General features: G+C 32.5%; 2 protein-coding genes across 3 annotated transcripts; both read right to left on the bottom strand.

Annotated features, from left to right (window-relative positions):
* Window positions 1-1133: 1133 nt before the first annotated feature.
* LOC139892982 (signal peptide peptidase-like 1) lies at window positions 1134-4592 on the bottom strand. Of its 2 annotated transcripts, none has more exons than XM_071876111.1 (4): window positions 4514-4592; window positions 2739-3671; window positions 2426-2635; window positions 1134-1423 (listed from the first exon to the last, which is right to left on the bottom strand). In XM_071876111.1, the coding sequence occupies exons 2-4, from the start codon at window positions 3534-3536 to the stop codon at window positions 1307-1309; spliced, it is 1125 nt and encodes a 374-aa protein (XP_071732212.1). In that variant the 5' UTR covers window positions 3537-3671; window positions 4514-4592; the 3' UTR covers window positions 1134-1306. The 2 variants fall into 2 exon arrangements, with proteins under 2 accessions (XP_071732212.1, XP_071732213.1); XM_071876112.1 differs by lacking the exon at window positions 4514-4592 and adding an exon at window positions 4345-4468.
* Window positions 4593-9476: 4884 nt separating this feature from the next.
* On the bottom strand, window positions 9477-9950 carry LOC139889618 (uncharacterized). Its single transcript, XM_071872560.1, has one exon. It carries the CDS (start codon window positions 9948-9950, stop codon window positions 9477-9479), a length of 474 nt encoding a protein of 157 aa, XP_071728661.1.
* Window positions 9951-19959: the final 10009 nt, after the last annotated feature.

The raw sequence follows: 19959 nt of genomic DNA, 5'->3' as shown, positions 1-19959 counted from the left end.
CCCATTAGACAAAAATGATTTCCTACCTTCGAACCAACTATTTTTGGGTGGCGATTCAGTCAAAACTTCAGTATCATTGTTATCACCATTAGACCTTTCAGAATAATCCTTCAAATGACGTTGTTCGATCTTATTCACGTTATCTTTATACAACTATAAAAACAATGAATTAATTTGATTGTTTAGCTTATGAACATGCATCCGTAGAAAAACCAACGCTGAAGATGGATACTTCCCGTAGTTCACAGCAGCTAATCAGAGCTGAAAATACGTCAAAGATCTTTTTTGCACTCATGGTGTTTTATTCAACTGAAATTGATAATAATTGTGGACTGCAACGTGTGATGTTTCATTTAGGGTTTTGCCAGTGTTTTTAGTTTTTGTTGCTATTACAGTATTTGAAAGAGATATTAATGATACATCATCCGAATAGCGTATGCAAATACATTAAGGATACCTCTTACAGGTAAAACCAATCGCCATAAACGTTAAATGCCATAAAACCATGAATATGTTTAACACCGGATAGCGCATAAAAATAGCTACACGCAGCGTTAGCGCATAAGCCCTACATGATGCAGTGACATACGTCATCCAAACGAAGGCCATGTAAACATCATGTTCCGAATATTCTGGATTGACCAGTCAACTCCGAATCTTTAGGGTTGGCTAGCCAATTAGATTGTGACTCGTGTCACAAAGAGGTCAAGCTTTAGACTTCCTCTACAAATAGGTCAAGCTTTAGACTTCCTCTAAGGTGTTTCTCTCTAGAAGTCTAAGCAAGGTAGCTAACCAGATTCAAGCTTTATTCGGATCCGGTAATCATCGTTAAACGGAGAGCGACTTTCAGTTAAGCCGTTGATGGAACGTGATCTAGTCTGCACCGTATTTTACCCACTAGCCGGTATAAGTACGATCAGATATCGAGAAGAGAAGTAATGGCCAATCAACTCACCAAATGAGATGTTCTATACAATAATTTGGCACTTGATTGGCGTATCAGCTAAAGAGAGAAAGGCCAGGAAACCTCATACCTGCTCGTTCACAGGAGACTACTCAAAGCGCGGTACCATATGATATTAAACGCTGATAGTTGGCATAAAGATTTGGTAGAAACAAACCTTGAAAGCATTTAAAAACTTGTTTACTATTGTTTAATTAAATCCAGAAAATGATTCATCAAAAGTAACTACTGTATAAAACAAATAACTATTGTCCCAGTAGCAACAACACTTTTAACTTATCCCAAGTCCATTTTTACATGTTTCATTAGCTCGTTGGCACTACGATGAAGAAGAAAGATATCTCAAACCTCTGACGAATATGTTTTCTCAGTGAGATTCGTCGTTGATCCTTCCCACAACTCGTTTAGCTCCTTTCTTGACCAGGAGATCACTACTATGGGTCCAAGCGTCGATGGAACCTACACCAAATTACAAGGTTAACAGCCAATTACAAGTGTCAATTTTGACAAGTTTGCTGAAATGATGGTCGATATGGGTTGCTTATGTTTGATCTCAAACGGGTCAGATATAATTAGCTAAAAAGGCAACACGTCAAATGGGGTAAACATATAGAAATTTTCCAAAGTGTATTTGTTCTGCATACAACTTATGCATCACGTAATGTGAATTCTGAATTATTATTGTAGGTCTACAATCTTTGTAATCACAATAAACACATCAACTATTATCACAAAAAGTCCAAAAGTATATAACAAAAATCTTGCTTGTCAATCCATATTGACCAACCTGATAAGTTTCAGCAATACCCAATTTTGACCTATTACCCACCCACTTTGTCACCTCTAACTCATATTGCTTGAATGACAGTCAAACCAAGGTTGGAAAAGTCCTGAGACGGAGAGGGGTCGGTAGGCACTTTAGAACGACTAGTCGGTCGAGTCGGGACTAGTCGGACGTTGCAACGTAAATATTTCAAACATATATGTAGGGCACAAAATCTAAATAATAAAAATATTAGAAATTTGACCTAACTTTGATCAACCTTGACTTTGACTGACTCAAACCGACTTTGACCTGATTTTTAGCGTTGACCGACTAATTAGACATTTTAGGGCGAAGCAGTACGGGCTAGTCACCAACAAACCGACTAGTCGTCTAACTAGTCGACCGAGACGCCGTCGTTTACAACACTGACTCTAACTTGAACCAAAGAACATAAGGGAAACAACCAACTAAATATACACGCAAAGAATATATATTACCTACTTGAACCAAAGTACTCGATGTGGTTGAAAACTTAAGATATGTAAAAACTAACCCTGTTAGTTAAACTAATCATCAACAAAATGGGGGTAGCCCAAGTTACAGTTAATAACTTATAGAAATAGAATAGAGTACGTCTTGTTAAATCAAGCTACTCTATCTCGCAAAGGATTACAATGGTTTCAATAGTTTCATACCAAATATAGAAGTGCAGGTTGCGGAGAATGAGTAAGAATTCCAACTGCCAACGCAGATACTAATCCAATAGCATATCCAAAAGTAGCATACCATATGTATTTTCGACCTTTCTGACTAGTACTATTAGATATATCCAACACGCTTGCAATCTCCTTATCTTTTCGGTGATCAAAACACAAAACTAATGCCAGAAGCATAGAAGGAATAGCCTGCCAAAAAAAAAAAAAAAAACAAAAAAAAACAAAAAAAAACTCTTAACAATACGATATACGCACATCGTAGAAGAATAAAATAAAGTTTAAATCTTTATACCATATCACCAAGACCAAGCATCATGAAATCACTAGCAGCATTACCCGGTACAATACCACCCAATAAGTTCCTTGGAAATACAATTTTAACAGGCAACTCGAGCTTTTTCGCAATCAATTGCAACCCGGGAAGACTTAAAGAATTTGCAACCGTATGAACAGGGTTAGAAGCTTGTTGTGTTGCTACTGCAACCATAACATTCGCACCAAAAAACATCTCCGAAAAGAATACCCAAAATATATCGTATACAAATAAGCAGACAAGTAGCATTGCACAAACTTTAATATTAGGCAGACGAACATGACTCACAAACGCAACACAAAGTGAAATGCCCAACATATTGTTCAATATCCAGTGCCCGGAAACAAGCCATGCTGCAACTGTACTGATGCATAAAAACAACAAAAGCGCTTGTATTCGAGTAAAAGACTTGGAGCAACAACGAGACACAAACGGATCAGAAAGATTGAAATGTGACTTGACATGAACCATATAAGGCGAAAAGACAAAATAAAGAGACGATATGGAGGCAATTGTAGTAAAAGCAGTAAGCAGTTGTGAGACAGATGAGAATAAGTAAAACATGGTAATTAGACTTAACGAACTCATAACGGGGATCATGAGCGCTTGAGATTTGTCTAACGTGATTGATGCTTCAGACAAATCACGATTCTTTTCCATTTCTTTCCCGTAATTTAATGCTCGGAAAGCTGATCCAAACGTCACAGCAATAGCAGTCAAAATAAGAGTAAGTGGAGCCGGTTCCATAAGAAACACAAGTTTCCATAAAGGCTCCATAATTATGTCACTAAACCACAATAATCAGAAGCAAAACTTGATATAGCAACCGTGCATGTACACCAAATCACAATTTCAGAAGCACAATAACCAAAGGACATTAGCTTCTAGAAGAGATGAATTGACCTATGTACCCTGAAATTAAAAGATAGTTAACTACAATGTATTAGCCAACTGATCGCTTAAAGATAGTTATCGTTAAATAAACACAGTTCTACGACATCCACACATATTTCAGCCACATGTTCATGAGAAAAAGCTACTTATATCTAATTACATGTAACATGTATCATCAACATATGTTCAATTATAACGTATCTAACTTGACACAAATTGCTAGAATATGTACTGAATTTTCGAACTTACCTTTAATGTACTAACCTTTCAATTCTTTTCTAACTGTATGTATCCAAGCTACAAATTATAAACAGGTAATGTGGCGCAGGTTTTGCAAAATTTTACAAAAAATTAAATTTTTACCGATTAACCGATGATTAAGTCACTGGATTCATACAAAAATAGCATTTTTCCCTTATAAATTAAATAAAAATGAAAAGGAACTTGCAAATTACCGAAATTTACAAACAACTCTAAAAATATGATCGTGAAATAATTAGGGTTTATTAGTTTAACAACAAAATTCACTACCACCAGTTGCTAATATTATAAGCAGTCAACATTCAAAAGTCAATGCAACTCAGATCAAAACATAAAATTAACACACCTAATCTAGGGCTCACAATTCAATGTACAGATACAGTAATTCGCAACATATTTCCAACAGAATTACATATAATTGTACAATTACCTCTATACTGATGCTCAATTAACATGAAAAGTGTATGATTATACAAAGTAAAACCACACATAGCAGAAATAGTATACCAAAAAAATGTAAGCTCGTGAATTTAGGCATTTTGTTTTTGTGTGTGATTGTGAACAGATATGTCTGATATATGAAGAAAAAAGGGACTTACGTTACACATGAATAAGTTGAAATTGAATCGGTGGATTTATTCATGAATGGTGAAGCAAACAAAAAGAAGTGTTAATGAGTGCACCCAAAGTAATATCGTCTTCTTTGTTTTTGTTGTTTTGGTTTTATTTACGTAAATAACCCTTAAGTTTGGTGCTCAGTTCACATTTGTACAAACTTTTCGAAAAATGATTAAAAACAACTGCGTAAATGATATGATCTCACATTGACTAAAGAACAAACTAGTTGGTGTCTTATACGGGTGGGTGTCCCCTACTCCTTCAAGCTGACTTTTGGGAGTGAGTTCTACACTTCTCCTTCTAAGGTTGATACATCATGCATGCCTAACGTGGGATAGGCTTGTATCATTGGTGCTTTCATCGAGAGATCCCATCTTTCGAGATCCTAACACCTCGGAGTGGTGGTCTATGAAGTGGTGGCTTGGACCGGAAGAGAGGGTGCTAACCGTGACCAACATAGCCGTGACCAACGAGGCCTCGGAGTGGTGGCTTGGACCGAAAGAAAGGGTGCCAACCATGACCAACGAGGAAGTTGGATCTTTAAAGGGTGGGATATTGATATGATCCCACATTGACAAGAGAACAAACTAGTTGGTGCCTTATAAGGGTGGGTGTCCCCTCCTCCTTCAAGCTGGCTTTTGTGAGTGATTTCTACACTTCCCCTTCTAAGGTTTATGCATGCCTAGCGTGGGATAGGCTTGTATCAGTAAATAAGAAGATTTTGACATTTTTTTCAAACATAATTTTATATTGCATTAGATAAAAACTAGATGGAGGTCTGTTGGTCGGCCAGATAATTGCGCTGAAAAAACGGAATTTTTGAAAAAATATAAAAAATGCTAAATGATAAAATAGCTTACGTCAACATAACATCAGTATCTGAATAAACCTAAGGTATTAATTGAATCAACCCTGGGCGACAAAGAGAATATCTCGATTGGGGAGAGAACGAGAAAATACCATATAACTCAATATATCTGACAAGTCGCACTATATGTCAATTCAAGATACATCTTTTCTCTCTACGACTTTTAAAAGGTACTTTGAAAACACCAATAAGCATTAAACGAAAGAAAAAAAAACTGTATGTTTTACTTTGATGTGAAAGCGTATCAAATCTTTTATTATCTTTTATCTTTATAATGAAATTACGGTACTTTATTCTACTCTAGTTTTATTCATAAAATAATATTAAAAATTTTTATAAAGAAAATTAGAATAAAGGGAAAAATTATTACGAATAATGTCCTCTAATAATGAATAAGTGTGAGCACATTTGCTCATTGGAACGACATTAACCTCCCCATTGCGGATTGGTAGTTATCGAGTATAGAATAAATCTACCCCTCATGAGATTTTAACATATATACCATTCTTAACTTTTTAAATCACATATTAATCCACTTAAAGTGAATAATATCATATATACACATTTTAATCACTTAAATGCTTCATATATACCATTACTAAATTCTAATATCAGCTAAAACCTACAACAATTTTAATAACTACTAATTAAAATTTTATTGATCATTGTGGTTTAAGATTTAGAGTTAAAGTTTGGGGTTAGAGTTTAATATTTAGAATTTATAAGTTTAGGGTTTTAAGATTAAGGTTTAGAGTTTAAAATCTAAGGTTTAGCATTTAGAGTTTAAGGTTTAAAGTTTTGACTTTAGGGTTCAAGATTTAGAGTTTGATAAAAAAAATTTTAATGAAATGGGCAATTATGAAAGATTTTAGTATTTAGTTTGGGTATATTTGAAATTATACTATTTAGTTGAGTATATATATATATATATATATATATATATATATATATATATATATATATATATATATATATATATATAAGGTTGCAAAATTCGCTATTGGGGGATTAATCGGTCGAGACTTTAGAAGGATTAGTCGGTAATTCGGAGATTAATCGGATTGTACTTTATACATTTAAATATTAAATTTTAAAAATTATATGTGTAAATATAGAAAATACCATAAATATAAAAATAAACTATTACATAATTGTTTAAATTTATTCATTTTGCTCGAAAACTATAAAGTTGTAGTTTAAATTCATATTAAAATGTTAACTATTTTTACTTTGACCGACTTATATTGTCAAATTCGATTTTGACCCATCAATTGACATTGAGCGTTTAATTAAACGGATTTTTGAAGTTCGAAACGGATTACTCTTAAAAATGATTAATCGGGGATTAATCGGCGAGTAATCGGGTTTTTTACAACACTATATGTGTGTGTGTGTGTGTGTGTGTGTGTGTGTGTGTGTGTTATATTTTCAAAGTTACGAGCAAGAAATATGAGATTCACATCTAATTGAATTTGATTATCAATGATAATAATCTTCATATATGAACACTCTAAATAATAATTATCGTATTAACCTTTTATATCAATAAACTAAATACTCCCTATGTCACAACATTATCGTCTCCCGACAGAAGTCACACAATTAACAAAAAAAAACTACCATGTGTACTTTTTGTTAACTTTTTACTACTCCTTACTTTCTATCAAAAATTTTTATTTTACATGTATTGAATAAAGACATAAAAGAGCTTTAATTAATATTCTTATATATTTGTGGAATTCAAAAATTAATTTGGGATAACTCAAGAAGGAACGGTGGACAATAAATATGAGACGGGGGAAAAATATAATTGTATGATAGATATTCTGGATATAATTTAAAGATCGTATTATAAAAATGAAGGTGCTTAAAAGGTTAATAAAATGAAGGTGTTGTTGTATTGATGGTGATCTGACTTCTCGTAAGGGATAATAGGGGTTCGACTTTTACGAGCTGCAAAATATTTTCCTTTAGGTTACCCGCACATTTCACAGGCCTCAGAGGTCCCCATAAGTCTTGCATTTGAGCCTCACCCGAAGGGATGCTACCACACCCGATGCCCGAGTGAATTCGCCGTGGTGGTTTCCTCCTGAGGGACGGTAGGACAGTAATTGTTTGTCTACAGAAATGATCGAGTGGGTGGGTTCCAACAACGCATTTGAACCTCCTTTAGTGACTCTTAATCGTTGTTCAAAAAAGTATAGATTATTCTAACTCTAAATGATACAATAATACTTATGATTCAAAAATTATAATTATAAATAATACTAAAAAAATATAACATTCAATTCCTCAAACTTATGATATTTCGTATTCTTCTCTAACTTTTTATTTTTTCTATTTTCACCTTCACAGTTTTAAATCTTAATTTTTTTTACCGTTTTATACTTTTCATTTATCCTTAAACCTTATTTAAATATATGTTATTTTTATTTTCTTTAACATTAACATAATATAATAATATTACAATCAAATATATAATATATTATTTTCAATTATATTTAAATTTAATTTTATTAAAAAATATATAACTAGCTGCTTGTCTAAAAAATGATAAATTATTAAATTTTTACTATCAATATAATTAAATTTATGAAACATATTCTTATATCCTTAAAATATTATAATCAAACAAAACAAATTAGTACCATTAATTTAGAAATAAAAACATAAAATTATAAATTTATAAACTATCATATTTATAAGTGTATAGTGTAGGTAAACTGGTAAAAAAAAAAATCAGGAATTACATTTCAATCAGAACAATTGTTTGTTTTTCTGAAGATATAAGATAAAAGAGTATCCTTGTTTATCTACAAACTCGCATACTTAGAAATATGTTTCCAACTGCTACAGATATGGTTAAGTTATTTTGCAAACATAAAACCAAACATTGTTCACTATTCAGCATACATACATTTAGGCTACATTTTCTTTACCGACATAGTCCGCAAATATTGATCATACAAAAACATTTTAAAAACAAATAGCAAATAAACGCTTACTAGCATCCAGAGGCGAAAATGGTATGGGGCAAGGGGGGGCGGGCGCCCCCAGTGGATTTTTTTTTCAGTGTAAAAATTTTGGGTTTTTCGACTTTGCCCCCGGTGGATTTTTTTTTTGCCCCCAAACCTACATATTTTGCCCCAAAATCTTCAAATTTTGCCCCAAAATCTCCAACTTTTACCCCAAAATCTTCAAATTTTGTCCAAAAAAATTGCTACGGTTTAAAAATTTTTTTTTTGCCCCCAGTGAAAAAAATCATAGTTTCGCCTGTGCTAGCATCTAATGCAAAATACTACCACCACGTAAACTACATCGTGCACATATAATAATTATAAGATGCAACCGTCAAATTATAAGATGCAATTGTCAAATTATAATGCAATCGCCAAACACATACAATAATATTGTCAAAACATCTTACCGCAAACAAAAGGTGGTCATGCACCAATGCACGATGGGTCCATCATCTCGTTATAAACAATAGTTGAATTTGTATACATAATCAACATTACTAATAAAAATCACAAATCTAAGCATCAACTTATTGAGCGAAAGGATGAATAACTTCTTCACGATCAATCAAAATCGCACTCATTTTTTTCTTCATCTACAACGATTATTAAGACTACATGTAACTATTCTTTTAAAACACTTTGTATCATCTCTTTCCCTCTCTTAAGAGTTTAAAATAATATTTTTTTTTTCTCATATCGTCAAATTTAATGTAAACTTTTTAAGATTAAACTTTGGGAGCTTAGATAAATCAAATCAATCTCTATACCATGATTCAGCCCAATCAATTTAACCACTGGAAATTTCGGAACCTCGAGAAAGGTATAATATTTTTAGGCGTCAGTTTTTTTTTTTTTTTTTTTTTTAAAGCAAAATATTATTATTATTACTCAAAAGTTCGCAGCAATACAAGAATTTTACAAGTCGTAGAGATACCGAGATAGCATCCTACATCATCAACGAAGCTATACACACTAGATCAAAAACGCACAAAGACATTACATCAACACTTTTTATGGACAATGAAGCCAATCTTGCCATTCGATTTTCCTCTCTTTTCATCGCTTCGCAATCCATTCGTAGCTCTTAACTTGTATCTCACTAAGCGCGATCGGCGGTGACCAACTAGCCTTTTTGAAGACCTTTTGATTCCTATTTTTCCAAATTTGATAGCAACATGTCCATTCCACCGCTTGCCAAATTTTGCTTCCCACATCGGAACATTGGATAGGACAAGAACCGCAAAGGAGATTCCGGAAAGAAAGGTTGACCGAACCGAAACCCCACCAAGCAAGAACCTTCCGCCAAATACTCAAAGCATGCTCGCACTCGATTATAGAATGTTTAACCGTTTCCACATAGTCATTGCAAAGAGGGCAAAGAACGGAATTAAGATCAATACCCCTTTTGTCAAATTCAACAAAAACGGGTAGTCTTTCCCTCTTTGCCCTCCATACAAATACACCCACTTTTTTTTGGAACAAGAATGTTTTGCATAGTCGCCAAAGAATTCCCACTTGAAGGATACACATTTGTCATAAGTTCTTTTGTTAACTTTTTTGTAGAGAATTTACAGCATCCACTTAGTTTCCAATACCAAGAATCTTCTTTATCCGGGTCCATTTTAACCGAAGATAATAAATCCTCTAAACCTTCCAATTCATCTTTTGTTCTTCCCGTAAACAAACGTGTCCAATCCCACTTAAATGTCGGTTTATTCCCAACCCAAGCTACTCAATCCGAAACCGTGGAATGAATGTTCGGTTCAAGTCGCACCAATCTTTTGAAAATCTCCTTTAGCGGCCTATCCGAGATCCAAATGTCCTCCCAAAATTTTGTGTTGGTTCCATTCCCGATTATCTTTGCAAAAGACTTGGTAAACTCTGTGCCAGTGTTATCAATCTCGATACATGCTTTGACAATGTTACTCCACGTAGAGTTAGCAACATAATTAGTATTATTCCCACCTAAGCCGAGAAGCCCCGAACCCCCATAAATGCTTTTTATAACACTAACCCACAAGGAAGTGGTTTCGGATAAGAACCTCCACCACCACTTGCCGATTAGTGCTAAGTTTTTGCAATTAAGAGAACCCATGTTAAGACCACCATCAGCCCATGGACGAATGGCATCCTCCTATTTAACCCACGAGATTTTTTTCTCGTCACCCGACGCACCCCAAAAAAAATTTCGTCTCACACACTCAAGTTTTTTAAGCACGGTAGGCAAGCACGGAAGAGCGAAAAGTAATACAACGGTAGACTATTCAAAACTGAATTAACGAGAGTTAAACGTCCCCCGAAAGACATCGCACGCACTTTCCAATCCGAAAGTCTTTTTTCAAATTTTTCCATCACCGGTTTCCAACTTGAAGATTTTCTCATATTCGCACCAATTGGTAAACCAAGATACGTGATTGGGAAGGAACCTGCCTTGCATCCAAAAATATTAGTCATATCCTCAACCTCTTTTTGATCCACCCCTATCCCGAAAAGATTGCTTTTGTTGTAGTTGACTTTTAGACCGGAACTAAGTTCAAAACATTTCAGAAGCTTCATGAGATTATCGATGTTATCAAGGCTCCAAGTACCAAAGAACATAATATCATCTGCATACTGTAAATGTGAGATAGGTATCTTTTCTATTAACTTTATCTGAGAAAAGAATGAGACTGTTTTTTTTAGGGTGGCATTCAAGTAAGAGAGAAAGAAATCCTAATCAGACTACAAGTGGGACTAGAAGCAAATGTCGTTATTCGGGTGAAGTTGTTAGAAAGATAACTAGTTCAAACAATAATATTCGTGAGAAAAATGCACTTTTCTAAAATATGTTTTATTCATCAAATAGCAAGTAAATATTTCTGAGTTCAAATTCTTATCTGGGATTATTTCAATCTCCAAAATCAAAATTTATATTTTCTAAAAAAATATAACCTTTTACAGCCAAACATTCTCAAGGGTTATAAATTAAATTAAAATTCTTCTTAAATTGGGAGGTATTAGTTGACTTTAACTATATGTGGGCGTTTTTTTCTATAATCTTGACCATTCATGTTGGACTTTTTTTTGGGCCATGAAAGACTTGTTTTTTTGCTTTAAAAAAACTTTTGCCAACTACCATCGACATTCGACACTCGTATTGTATTACTCGTTCAATCCACAAATGTATAAATAAATTTTGAAATTTTCTGACGAAAACTCTTAAAATCGTCGTTAAGAAATAAATGTATACATTAAATAGTGGTATATTTGAAATTAGTTATTTTAATAGGATAGTGGTTATTAGAGCACCAGGAGTCGTGCTATTTTTTCACCGTTAACTGAATTTAACGTCGGGGATGGTGGTGGTGCCGACTCCCCGCCGGCGTTAAACCGGCGTTAAAGGCCACCGTTTTTGGCCGCCCGTCGGCTGGGTAACGATGTGTCGTTGCCTTTTTTTTTTTTTTTTTCATTTTCTTTCTTTATTTTCTGTTTTTTTTATTTATTTATTTTGTTTTGTTTTTTGTTTGGTTGCAGACAAAGGGAGGAAGAAGATGATGAGATGCTGAATACGTTGTTTTTTATTTTTATTTTTTTTTTTTTTTATTGAATACATTAGGTTTAATTGTGACTTTTAAGTGGGCCAAAATGGGCCAATTAGTTCATTAAGAATTTGGGCCAAAATTTTATCTTTTTTAATTAAATCATCATAATTAAATTATTGTTATATATATATATATATATATATATATATATATATATATATATATATATATATATATATATATATATATATATTAGTTACACAAATTAAAAAGTAAATAAAAAGATTATAAGTTAATTAAATAATATTTAATTAAATTATTATATATTCATTAAAATAAATAATTAAAATTAAAATTTAATAATTAAATAATGATTTAACACTGAGATTTAACACTGAACCATTTCTCCTGTTTTGACCTCAGTGTTAAATCCAGTGTTAAATTTAACACTGAGATTTAACACCAAACGACTCCCTGTGCTTTTATAGTGTACAAATAAAAGTAGCATGATTTAATTTTTTAATGACAATTCTTAAGGTTGTCATTAGAAAATTTCATAAATCTTTATGTTAAAGGTCTAAAGATAGTTTTAAGGGTGTTTTGGGTCATCACTCATCAAAGTGGTAGGTGTGTCCTGGTGCTAGAATGGTTTCTTGAGACGGGTCTTCCCTCGAAGTTTTCTACGCGATGGTGTTTCGTAAGTTTCAGCGGATTTCAATTGTGTTCACCTTCAATCTGCTATGCGTCGATTCTCCGGTGAAGCTCTCGGTACCGTATAGGTCGCAAAAAAACGAAGGTGGTTGATGGTCCTTTTAGGTTTGTGCATTACTTGTTTTAGTATGGTTTCAATGTTAGTATGATCGACTCATTAGAGTTTCAATTACTTTGTAGTTCAATGCAGATGATACATTGTGGTAGTTCAGTTACATCGTAAGATCTGTCATATAGATAGCGTTCACATCAAATGAGTATAGTAAAGGGACCAACGGAGTAATAAAGTCTTTTTTGTTCTTTTTAATAAAATACATAGTAATCAAGATAATTATTCTGATGAGTATTTCTGATATTGTAATCAAGATAATTCGTATGTAATGTTGAGTAACTGACAACTTTTTTTTTTGGAAAGGCAAGCTTTGCATTAGTGTATATTTATTTCAACGACACTCATCATTTGCACACACATGCGTTCGGGAGGAAACCCGAAACGCATTACAGGAACCCAATCCTTTAACCATCTCGAGGGGTAGGCGGGCCAGGTTTGAATCCTGAATGGATCCGGGAGAAAATCCCCTGGGGTCAATCTGAATATCCATATTTCAGGCAGATTAATTAATAGGATGGACAAAGCGAGACTCAGACCCATAACCTAACTCCAAGCTTCATAACCTAACTCCTAGCTTTAACACACAAGATGAAGGAGATGTCGTTGAAGCAATGCTTCGTTGAAAACTGAAGAGCTTTTATATCATACGAATTGTAAATACGAATTGTAATGTAGGCATTCTTTTATTCAAATGCTTTTCGACATGCGTGCCAAACAATTATTTTGGCAATTTTTGTCTACATTTGGGTTCACACAAGCGTCCAACTAATAAATGGGTAAGATCAAAACTTATTTGTTCACTTATTGCAAATGGTTTATTCTTTAGTATCGAGCTGTATTATTTAATTAGATTAGATTGTTCATTTAGATGATAAATCAAGAAAAATGGATAATTTATACGGAGTATCATGTTTGACAACAATTTTTTTTTTTTTTTTTTTTTTTTTTTTTTTTTTTTAGGAGTGTTTAGCTAATATTAAAAAACTACTAACTAATATGGAATAAAATAAAAAGTTCCGTTAAAGAGCTTCTAGCATTTAGGGGTGAAAAAAGCTCATTTTTAAGCGTTTGAGAAATTGAAAGAACTTTTTGTTTCTAAATTACTCAAATATTCCATCCTCCCGTATTTTTATAAACGTAGGTCATAATTATTATTCACGTAGCCACAGGGGCGAAGATGGTATTGGGGGGGGGGGCCGGTGAATTTTTTTGTTCAGTGTAAAAATTTTGGGTTTTTCGACTTTGCCCCCAGTGGATTTTTTTTTTGCCCCCAAACCTACATATTTTGCCCCAAAACCTTCAAATTTTGCCCCAAATTCTCCAACTTTTGCCCCAAAATCTCCAACTTTTGCTCCAAAATCTTCAAATTTTGTCCAAAAAAATTGCTACGGTTAAAAAAAATTTTTTTGCCCCCGGTGAAAAAAATCCTAGTTTCGCCTCTGCGTAGCCAACCCACAGGGGCGATTTAGTATATATATAAATAAATTATCTGGGGATAGTACTCCGTTAGTATACTGTATATGTTACCTACTACGGAGTATGTAAATTGTGTCTTTATTACTAGTATGATTCAGTAAAACATAAAACACAAATACTTATTGCTTTTTACATGTAAACAAACTTTTTTGTGATATTTAAAAAATATATATATAAAAAGATTATATAAGACCATGAATAACTCTGCCTGTGACGTCACAGGCAGATTGTCCACTTTTTGGCCAAAAAGTGCAATCTGCCTGTGACGTGGCATTGTCACCATTTAACACCAAAATAACCCTGACGCCCCTCCAGTGTCAAATAAGTCCCACCAATTTTATTTTTTCTTTTTATTTTTTATTTTATTATGCATACAAATTATATTACATATAATTAAAAACATATAAAAATTAACCATTACATAAAATTCAACCTTTACATAAATTATTGAGTTTGATGTGTTGAAAATGATAGGTTTTGATGGGTTTATATAGAAAAGAATATAAATAATTCAAATAAAAAAAACAAAACAAAACAAAACAAAAATCATTTGAATGAAAGTGTTAAAATGAATGAAAGTGTTAAAATGAGAGAAAAAATTGAGTTTGATGTGTTAAAAATGATAGGTTTTGATGGGTTACATATAAAAGAAAATAAATAAAAAAAACAAAAACAAAAAAAAATATTTGAATGAAAGTGTTAAAATGAGAAAAAATATTGAGTTTGATGGGTTAAAAATGATGGGTTTTGATGTGTTTATATAGAAAAGAATATAAATAATTTAAATTTAAATAAAAAAAAAACAAAAACAAAATTAAAATCATTAAAATACGTGGACCAATCAGAAACCCTGACGCCTTTTTTTCCGTGAGAAAGTTGACTAACGCCCCGTTCGCGTCACCGGTGACGCCCCACTAGGGGCGTCAGGGGGCGTCACCCGTCGCCAACATGTCTGACGGGACCCCTCTGACGCCGCGTTAAAATTGGTCTAACTCGAAGAGATAGTATTCAGAGCTTATGTGATTAATATAAAACACCAATCACATTTATATATATTAACTATGGAGTAATAGACAAAACACTGTTTTACTATTCACCAATAGTAATCAGGGGTATTTTCGTTATTTCACTTTTTTTTGTCCCCAACGATAAAATAAGAAATGTAACGACCCTGGTTTTCCCAATGTTTAATTAATAATAATTATTATTAATACTTGAGATTTAACGAATGTATGTTATTACATTTACATGATGCCATGATTAACCGTACGTGACTTTTGGATGCCCGACACGTCTTTGTGACACACGAACTTTCACGAATAATATTTTTAGATATTATTTGCATTCATGATTAAGTTTTATTAATCATTTTGATTAACTATGGTTATTAGTTAATCACTTGGGCTTTTATTGGACTTACTTGTTAATTACTTGAACTTGGGCTTGATTAATGTAAATGGACTTTTGAATTTGGGCTTATAAGCCCACCCTACTTCTTAGTTGGACTATTTAGCCCATGTCTTTCACTTGTAAGTATCATCATTTAAACTTAACTAATTAGTTTAAGACTTATTGGAATCTAGTTACTTGTTCCTCCCATGTAAACACCCTTAGTATCCAACTTTTTAAGGCTTTAACATGCTTAATCTTGTGGACAATCCCCTTCCCCCCATGCTCATTCAAACCAACGGTTTTGGTAGGCCAAGGGGAGCTTTTTTTGTTTCAATTTTGTTAACTTATGTGCTAGCATTCACTCATACCTCATTCATTCCAAAAAACACACACTTACTTGCACTTTTCTCTCATCTCACTTTTCTCTCAAGATTGTAAGTAACATGAACATATTTTCTCTCTTCTTTCTTGGCCAAAAACCAAAATATATACACCCTTTAATCATCATCATTCTTTGATTGTTATAATCTTTTGTTAGTTGTAGTTGTTTACTTGATTATTGTTACTTACTTACTAGTTGTTATCTTTCTTTACTTACTTGTTTTCAAGAATCAAACTACCTAGTTATTCTTCTTTTATCTTGTATCTTCAAGAACACACAAGAACTTAACTTACTAGTTATGTTCTACATACACTTTCTTAAAAGATTGCAAGATCATGTGTTGATTAAAATCATACTTGTAGTTCTTGAAGTAAACTTAAAGTATACTTTACTTAAAGATCAAACTTTGGTTGAATCTTTAAAAGTATGAACAATCATGACTTAGTAACTTGTTCATTTAGTTCATTACTTCATTTTATACACTTTAATTTCATGTTTGTTGTTGTTGTTGGTCAAGTACCACAAGTTGGTCTTGATCTCATACCTTCTTGAACAAAAGTTAACTTTATAAGTTTTCAAGAACATATAAGTTTAACTTACTAGTTATAACTTCAATACTTGTGTAAGATCTAAGTTTATATAACTTATGGTCTTCTTATTTTGTCATGAACAAGAGCTTTAAGGCTTACATACTCTTTACAAGATGATAATCTAAGTTTTGTAGCTTATGGTTTCATTAAAGTAAAGATACAAGTGTTATTACTTAAGATTTAAACTTAATAACTTTAGATCAAGACTTTTGAGTCTTGGATCTTCAAGATCAAACTAAGAACTATGTTCTACTACTTATGATCTTGATTAGTTAGTTATTTTCAAGTTTATTGTGACGATTGCTCCAAATCCATATGGACGAACACGTCATTTATCGATTTCATTGCGATGTATTTGACCTCTATATGATACGTTTTGTAAAACATTGCATTCTTTTGAAAAGGCACACCATCAATGAATATTTAAATCAAAGGTTCTCGACATCTGATGATTTCTATATATAGACAATCACCGTAAATAATAGTTTACAATAGTAATTCCGTTGACAATGCAGTCAAAATAAGATACATGGTGATGATTTTGTGAATGCAACGTTTTCTTGAATAAAGCATGCAAGACTCCATGCACATAGCTTGTATAACACGTAAGCAAACAGCGGAAGACTTCTAGAGAACCTGAGAATAAATATGCTAACAAGTGTCAACACAAAGGTTGGTGAGTTCATAGTTTTAGTGTTTTGCATAATCTGTATATAAAAGTGGATCACAAGATTTCAGTTGTTTCATCCAGAAACGTTTATCAAAATATTCTACAAGATTGAGCACCCTGATAACTAAACTTAACGTATATATAATTTGTACCCTTTGTATAATCATCTTGATATTACACGCAAACCAACGTGTACGCTTCTCAAATAGCATACGTCCGTTAAAAGGCTAGTGCTCTAGCTCGGACGGAGATATAATGCCCTATGGATCCATATACTACTACTCGCGCCCACCAGTTCTTATAACTGGCAGTTACTAGTTACCAAAGCTAAGGGATTTTCGGTTTAAACTCAGTGTATAATTTAGTATGTACTTGTATCCATTGCGTTTAAAATAAATTGCATGTATTCTCAGCCCAAAAATATAGATTGCAAAAGCAATTAAAAAGGGAGTAAATGAAACTCACGCATATAAATATTGTATATCGGTTAATAAAGCATTTGCATGTATTCTCAGCCCAAAAATGTAGAGAGTAAAAGGGATCTTATGAAACTCAACTTAGCAGCATATAAAGTTGTTCACCAAAATGTGACCAAAACTCGGATTACCAATTAATCGTAGATCTCAACGTATCAGTATTGAGATTCAATATTGTAGGAAAGTACGTAGACGTAACGGAGATGATAAACACTAGGTTTGATTCATAAATATACCCCCGAACATTACCCATAACCTCCTTGGCAATAACCCATAATTTCCTTAGCTCTATCCCGCTTGAAAACCATTTTGAAAATAACCCACTCATGACCTCGTCGTAGTATTTTATGTATAATACATAATTAATAATACTAATAATAATAAGATTAATAATAATATTAATCTTAATAATATAAATAATAATAATAATAATAATAATAATAATAATAAATTAAATTAAATAAATATTACGGAGTAATAATACTAGAGAAAGAAATATATATTCAATTGAGCCAAAAACTGCGCAATTTATAGAACTTTTTCTGAAAAAGTACCCCATGCGATCGCATGAGATTTGTGCTTCAAGGCCATGCGATCGCATGGCCCTCTGATCCAGCTCACAAACTTTTAACTTTTTGTTTGTCGACATAATTTTATATAATATATATAATATATTTAATTTATATAATTAATTATATATTATATTAAATTCACATGCATAGTTGACTTGTAATTTTTGTTCCGCTAAGTCGTACGTCATCACTCGACTTATGTCCCGGTTCCAGTTTTTCAAATGTCCTTTCGTACGCTGAGAAAACTTGTATTTTACATTTCGTGTCACGTACCTTTGTCAAAATATAGCCTTAAATTATCCCTAAATTATACCACTCAAAGTATATCTTAAACTTTCGAGTATTTTGATCATTTACTTCTATAAATCATCGTCTCACTATTTGTTAATATATATATAATAACAATTCGTTTTTATGATCAATTTAATATTATATTTTATCGTATTGTTAAATATATATTTTCAATATTAATAAACACGTTTTAAAATACATATCGCAAGTTATTCATATATCTAATTCCAACAATTGATATTCCTTATTATTGTATGTGTCCAAATTACGTTATTTAAACAAACACTTTACCATTTATTCTGAATACCGTTAAGAATGATTGATTTCTCAAATCAACGTGGACCTTACAACAGAGACCCGTAATAATATCATAATCCTTAAGGGACTCAATAATTATCTTTTAATTCAATCGTTTGGCATAATCTTTTAACTCTATATCTAAATATATCAATCAGATAATCAAACCAATAAGTTTAATGCACAGTATCATATACTCAACACTTTGTTACGTTTTCAAGTTATGGTATATATATGTATCTATTTACATATAATTGTTCGCGAATCGTTGAGAACAATCGAAAAGTAATTGAATAGTTCAAAAATTTTGAGATTCAACTTTACAGACTTTACTTATCGTGTCGGAAACGTTAAAGATTAAGTTAAAATTTGGTCAGAAATTTCCGGGTCATCACAGTACCTACCCGTTAAAGAAATTTCGTCCTGAAATTTGAGTGAGGTCGTCATGGCTGACAATAAAAATATTTTCATGACGAATATGAGTTGGTAAATAGAATTTTATCACCATTGAATAATACGGATAAAACAATCCGATTACTCGAAGTGTATGAGAGAAGTTATCGTAATAGAGTGAAATGGAGAATAGAGATTCGTCTTATCTCTTGATGTAGTAACGATTGATTTCTGGAATTTAAGGAATAGAAAATCTTCATAATTTAAATAAGATTTGATTCTTCGGAATTTAAGGAAATTAGAATTTCGTTTGATTAAATGCGTAATCTGCCTCGATTGCTATGTCTAATATTTTGCTATAAATTAACCTCTTCCGTTTCATTTATTTTCACCACTCCTATAATCTTTTTTTCTTATTTCATACTTACAAAAGATTTGTGAAAATGCTTCATCCAGTTCTGATTCTTGATATTTTCTTGGCTATCATATCATTCATTCTTCTTTTTCATCTGCCACCAGAGGAGGTTATTTTCTTCTACTATTACCTTGGGGTTATATTGTTTTTCATTCTCCCGTGTCTTTATATTGCTATACGCATTGATATACACGGTTTGTAATTTCGGGGTTGTTTTCAGGCTTTATATTTTCCATTATAT

The sequence above is a fragment of the Rutidosis leptorrhynchoides genome, chromosome 2 (genome assembly GCF_046630445.1).
Source record: "Rutidosis leptorrhynchoides isolate AG116_Rl617_1_P2 chromosome 2, CSIRO_AGI_Rlap_v1, whole genome shotgun sequence".
Classification (NCBI taxonomy): Eukaryota; Viridiplantae; Streptophyta; class Magnoliopsida; order Asterales; family Asteraceae; genus Rutidosis; species Rutidosis leptorrhynchoides.
Note: the sequence above shows the minus strand (reverse complement) of the source record. Positions and strands in the feature narration are given on the sequence as shown.

Bases quoted from the DNA above. Each gene is read 5' to 3' on its own strand.
- LOC139892982 (XM_071876111.1), bottom strand. From the start codon at position 3,536: ATGGAGCCTTTATGGAAACTTGTGTTTCTTATGGAACCGGCTCCACTT. The intron at 2,636-2,738 runs GTATAAAGATTT...TTTTTTTGGCAG, and splicing joins TGCTTGGTCTTGGTGATATG to GCTATTCCTTCTATGCTTCT. The intron at 1,424-2,425 runs GTATGAAACTAT...AATTTGGTGTAG, and splicing joins AACCTGCACTTCTATATTTG to GTTCCATCGACGCTTGGACC.
- LOC139889618 (XM_071872560.1), bottom strand. From the start codon at position 9,950: ATGTGTATCCTTCAAGTGGGAATTCTTTGGCGACTATGCAAAACATTC.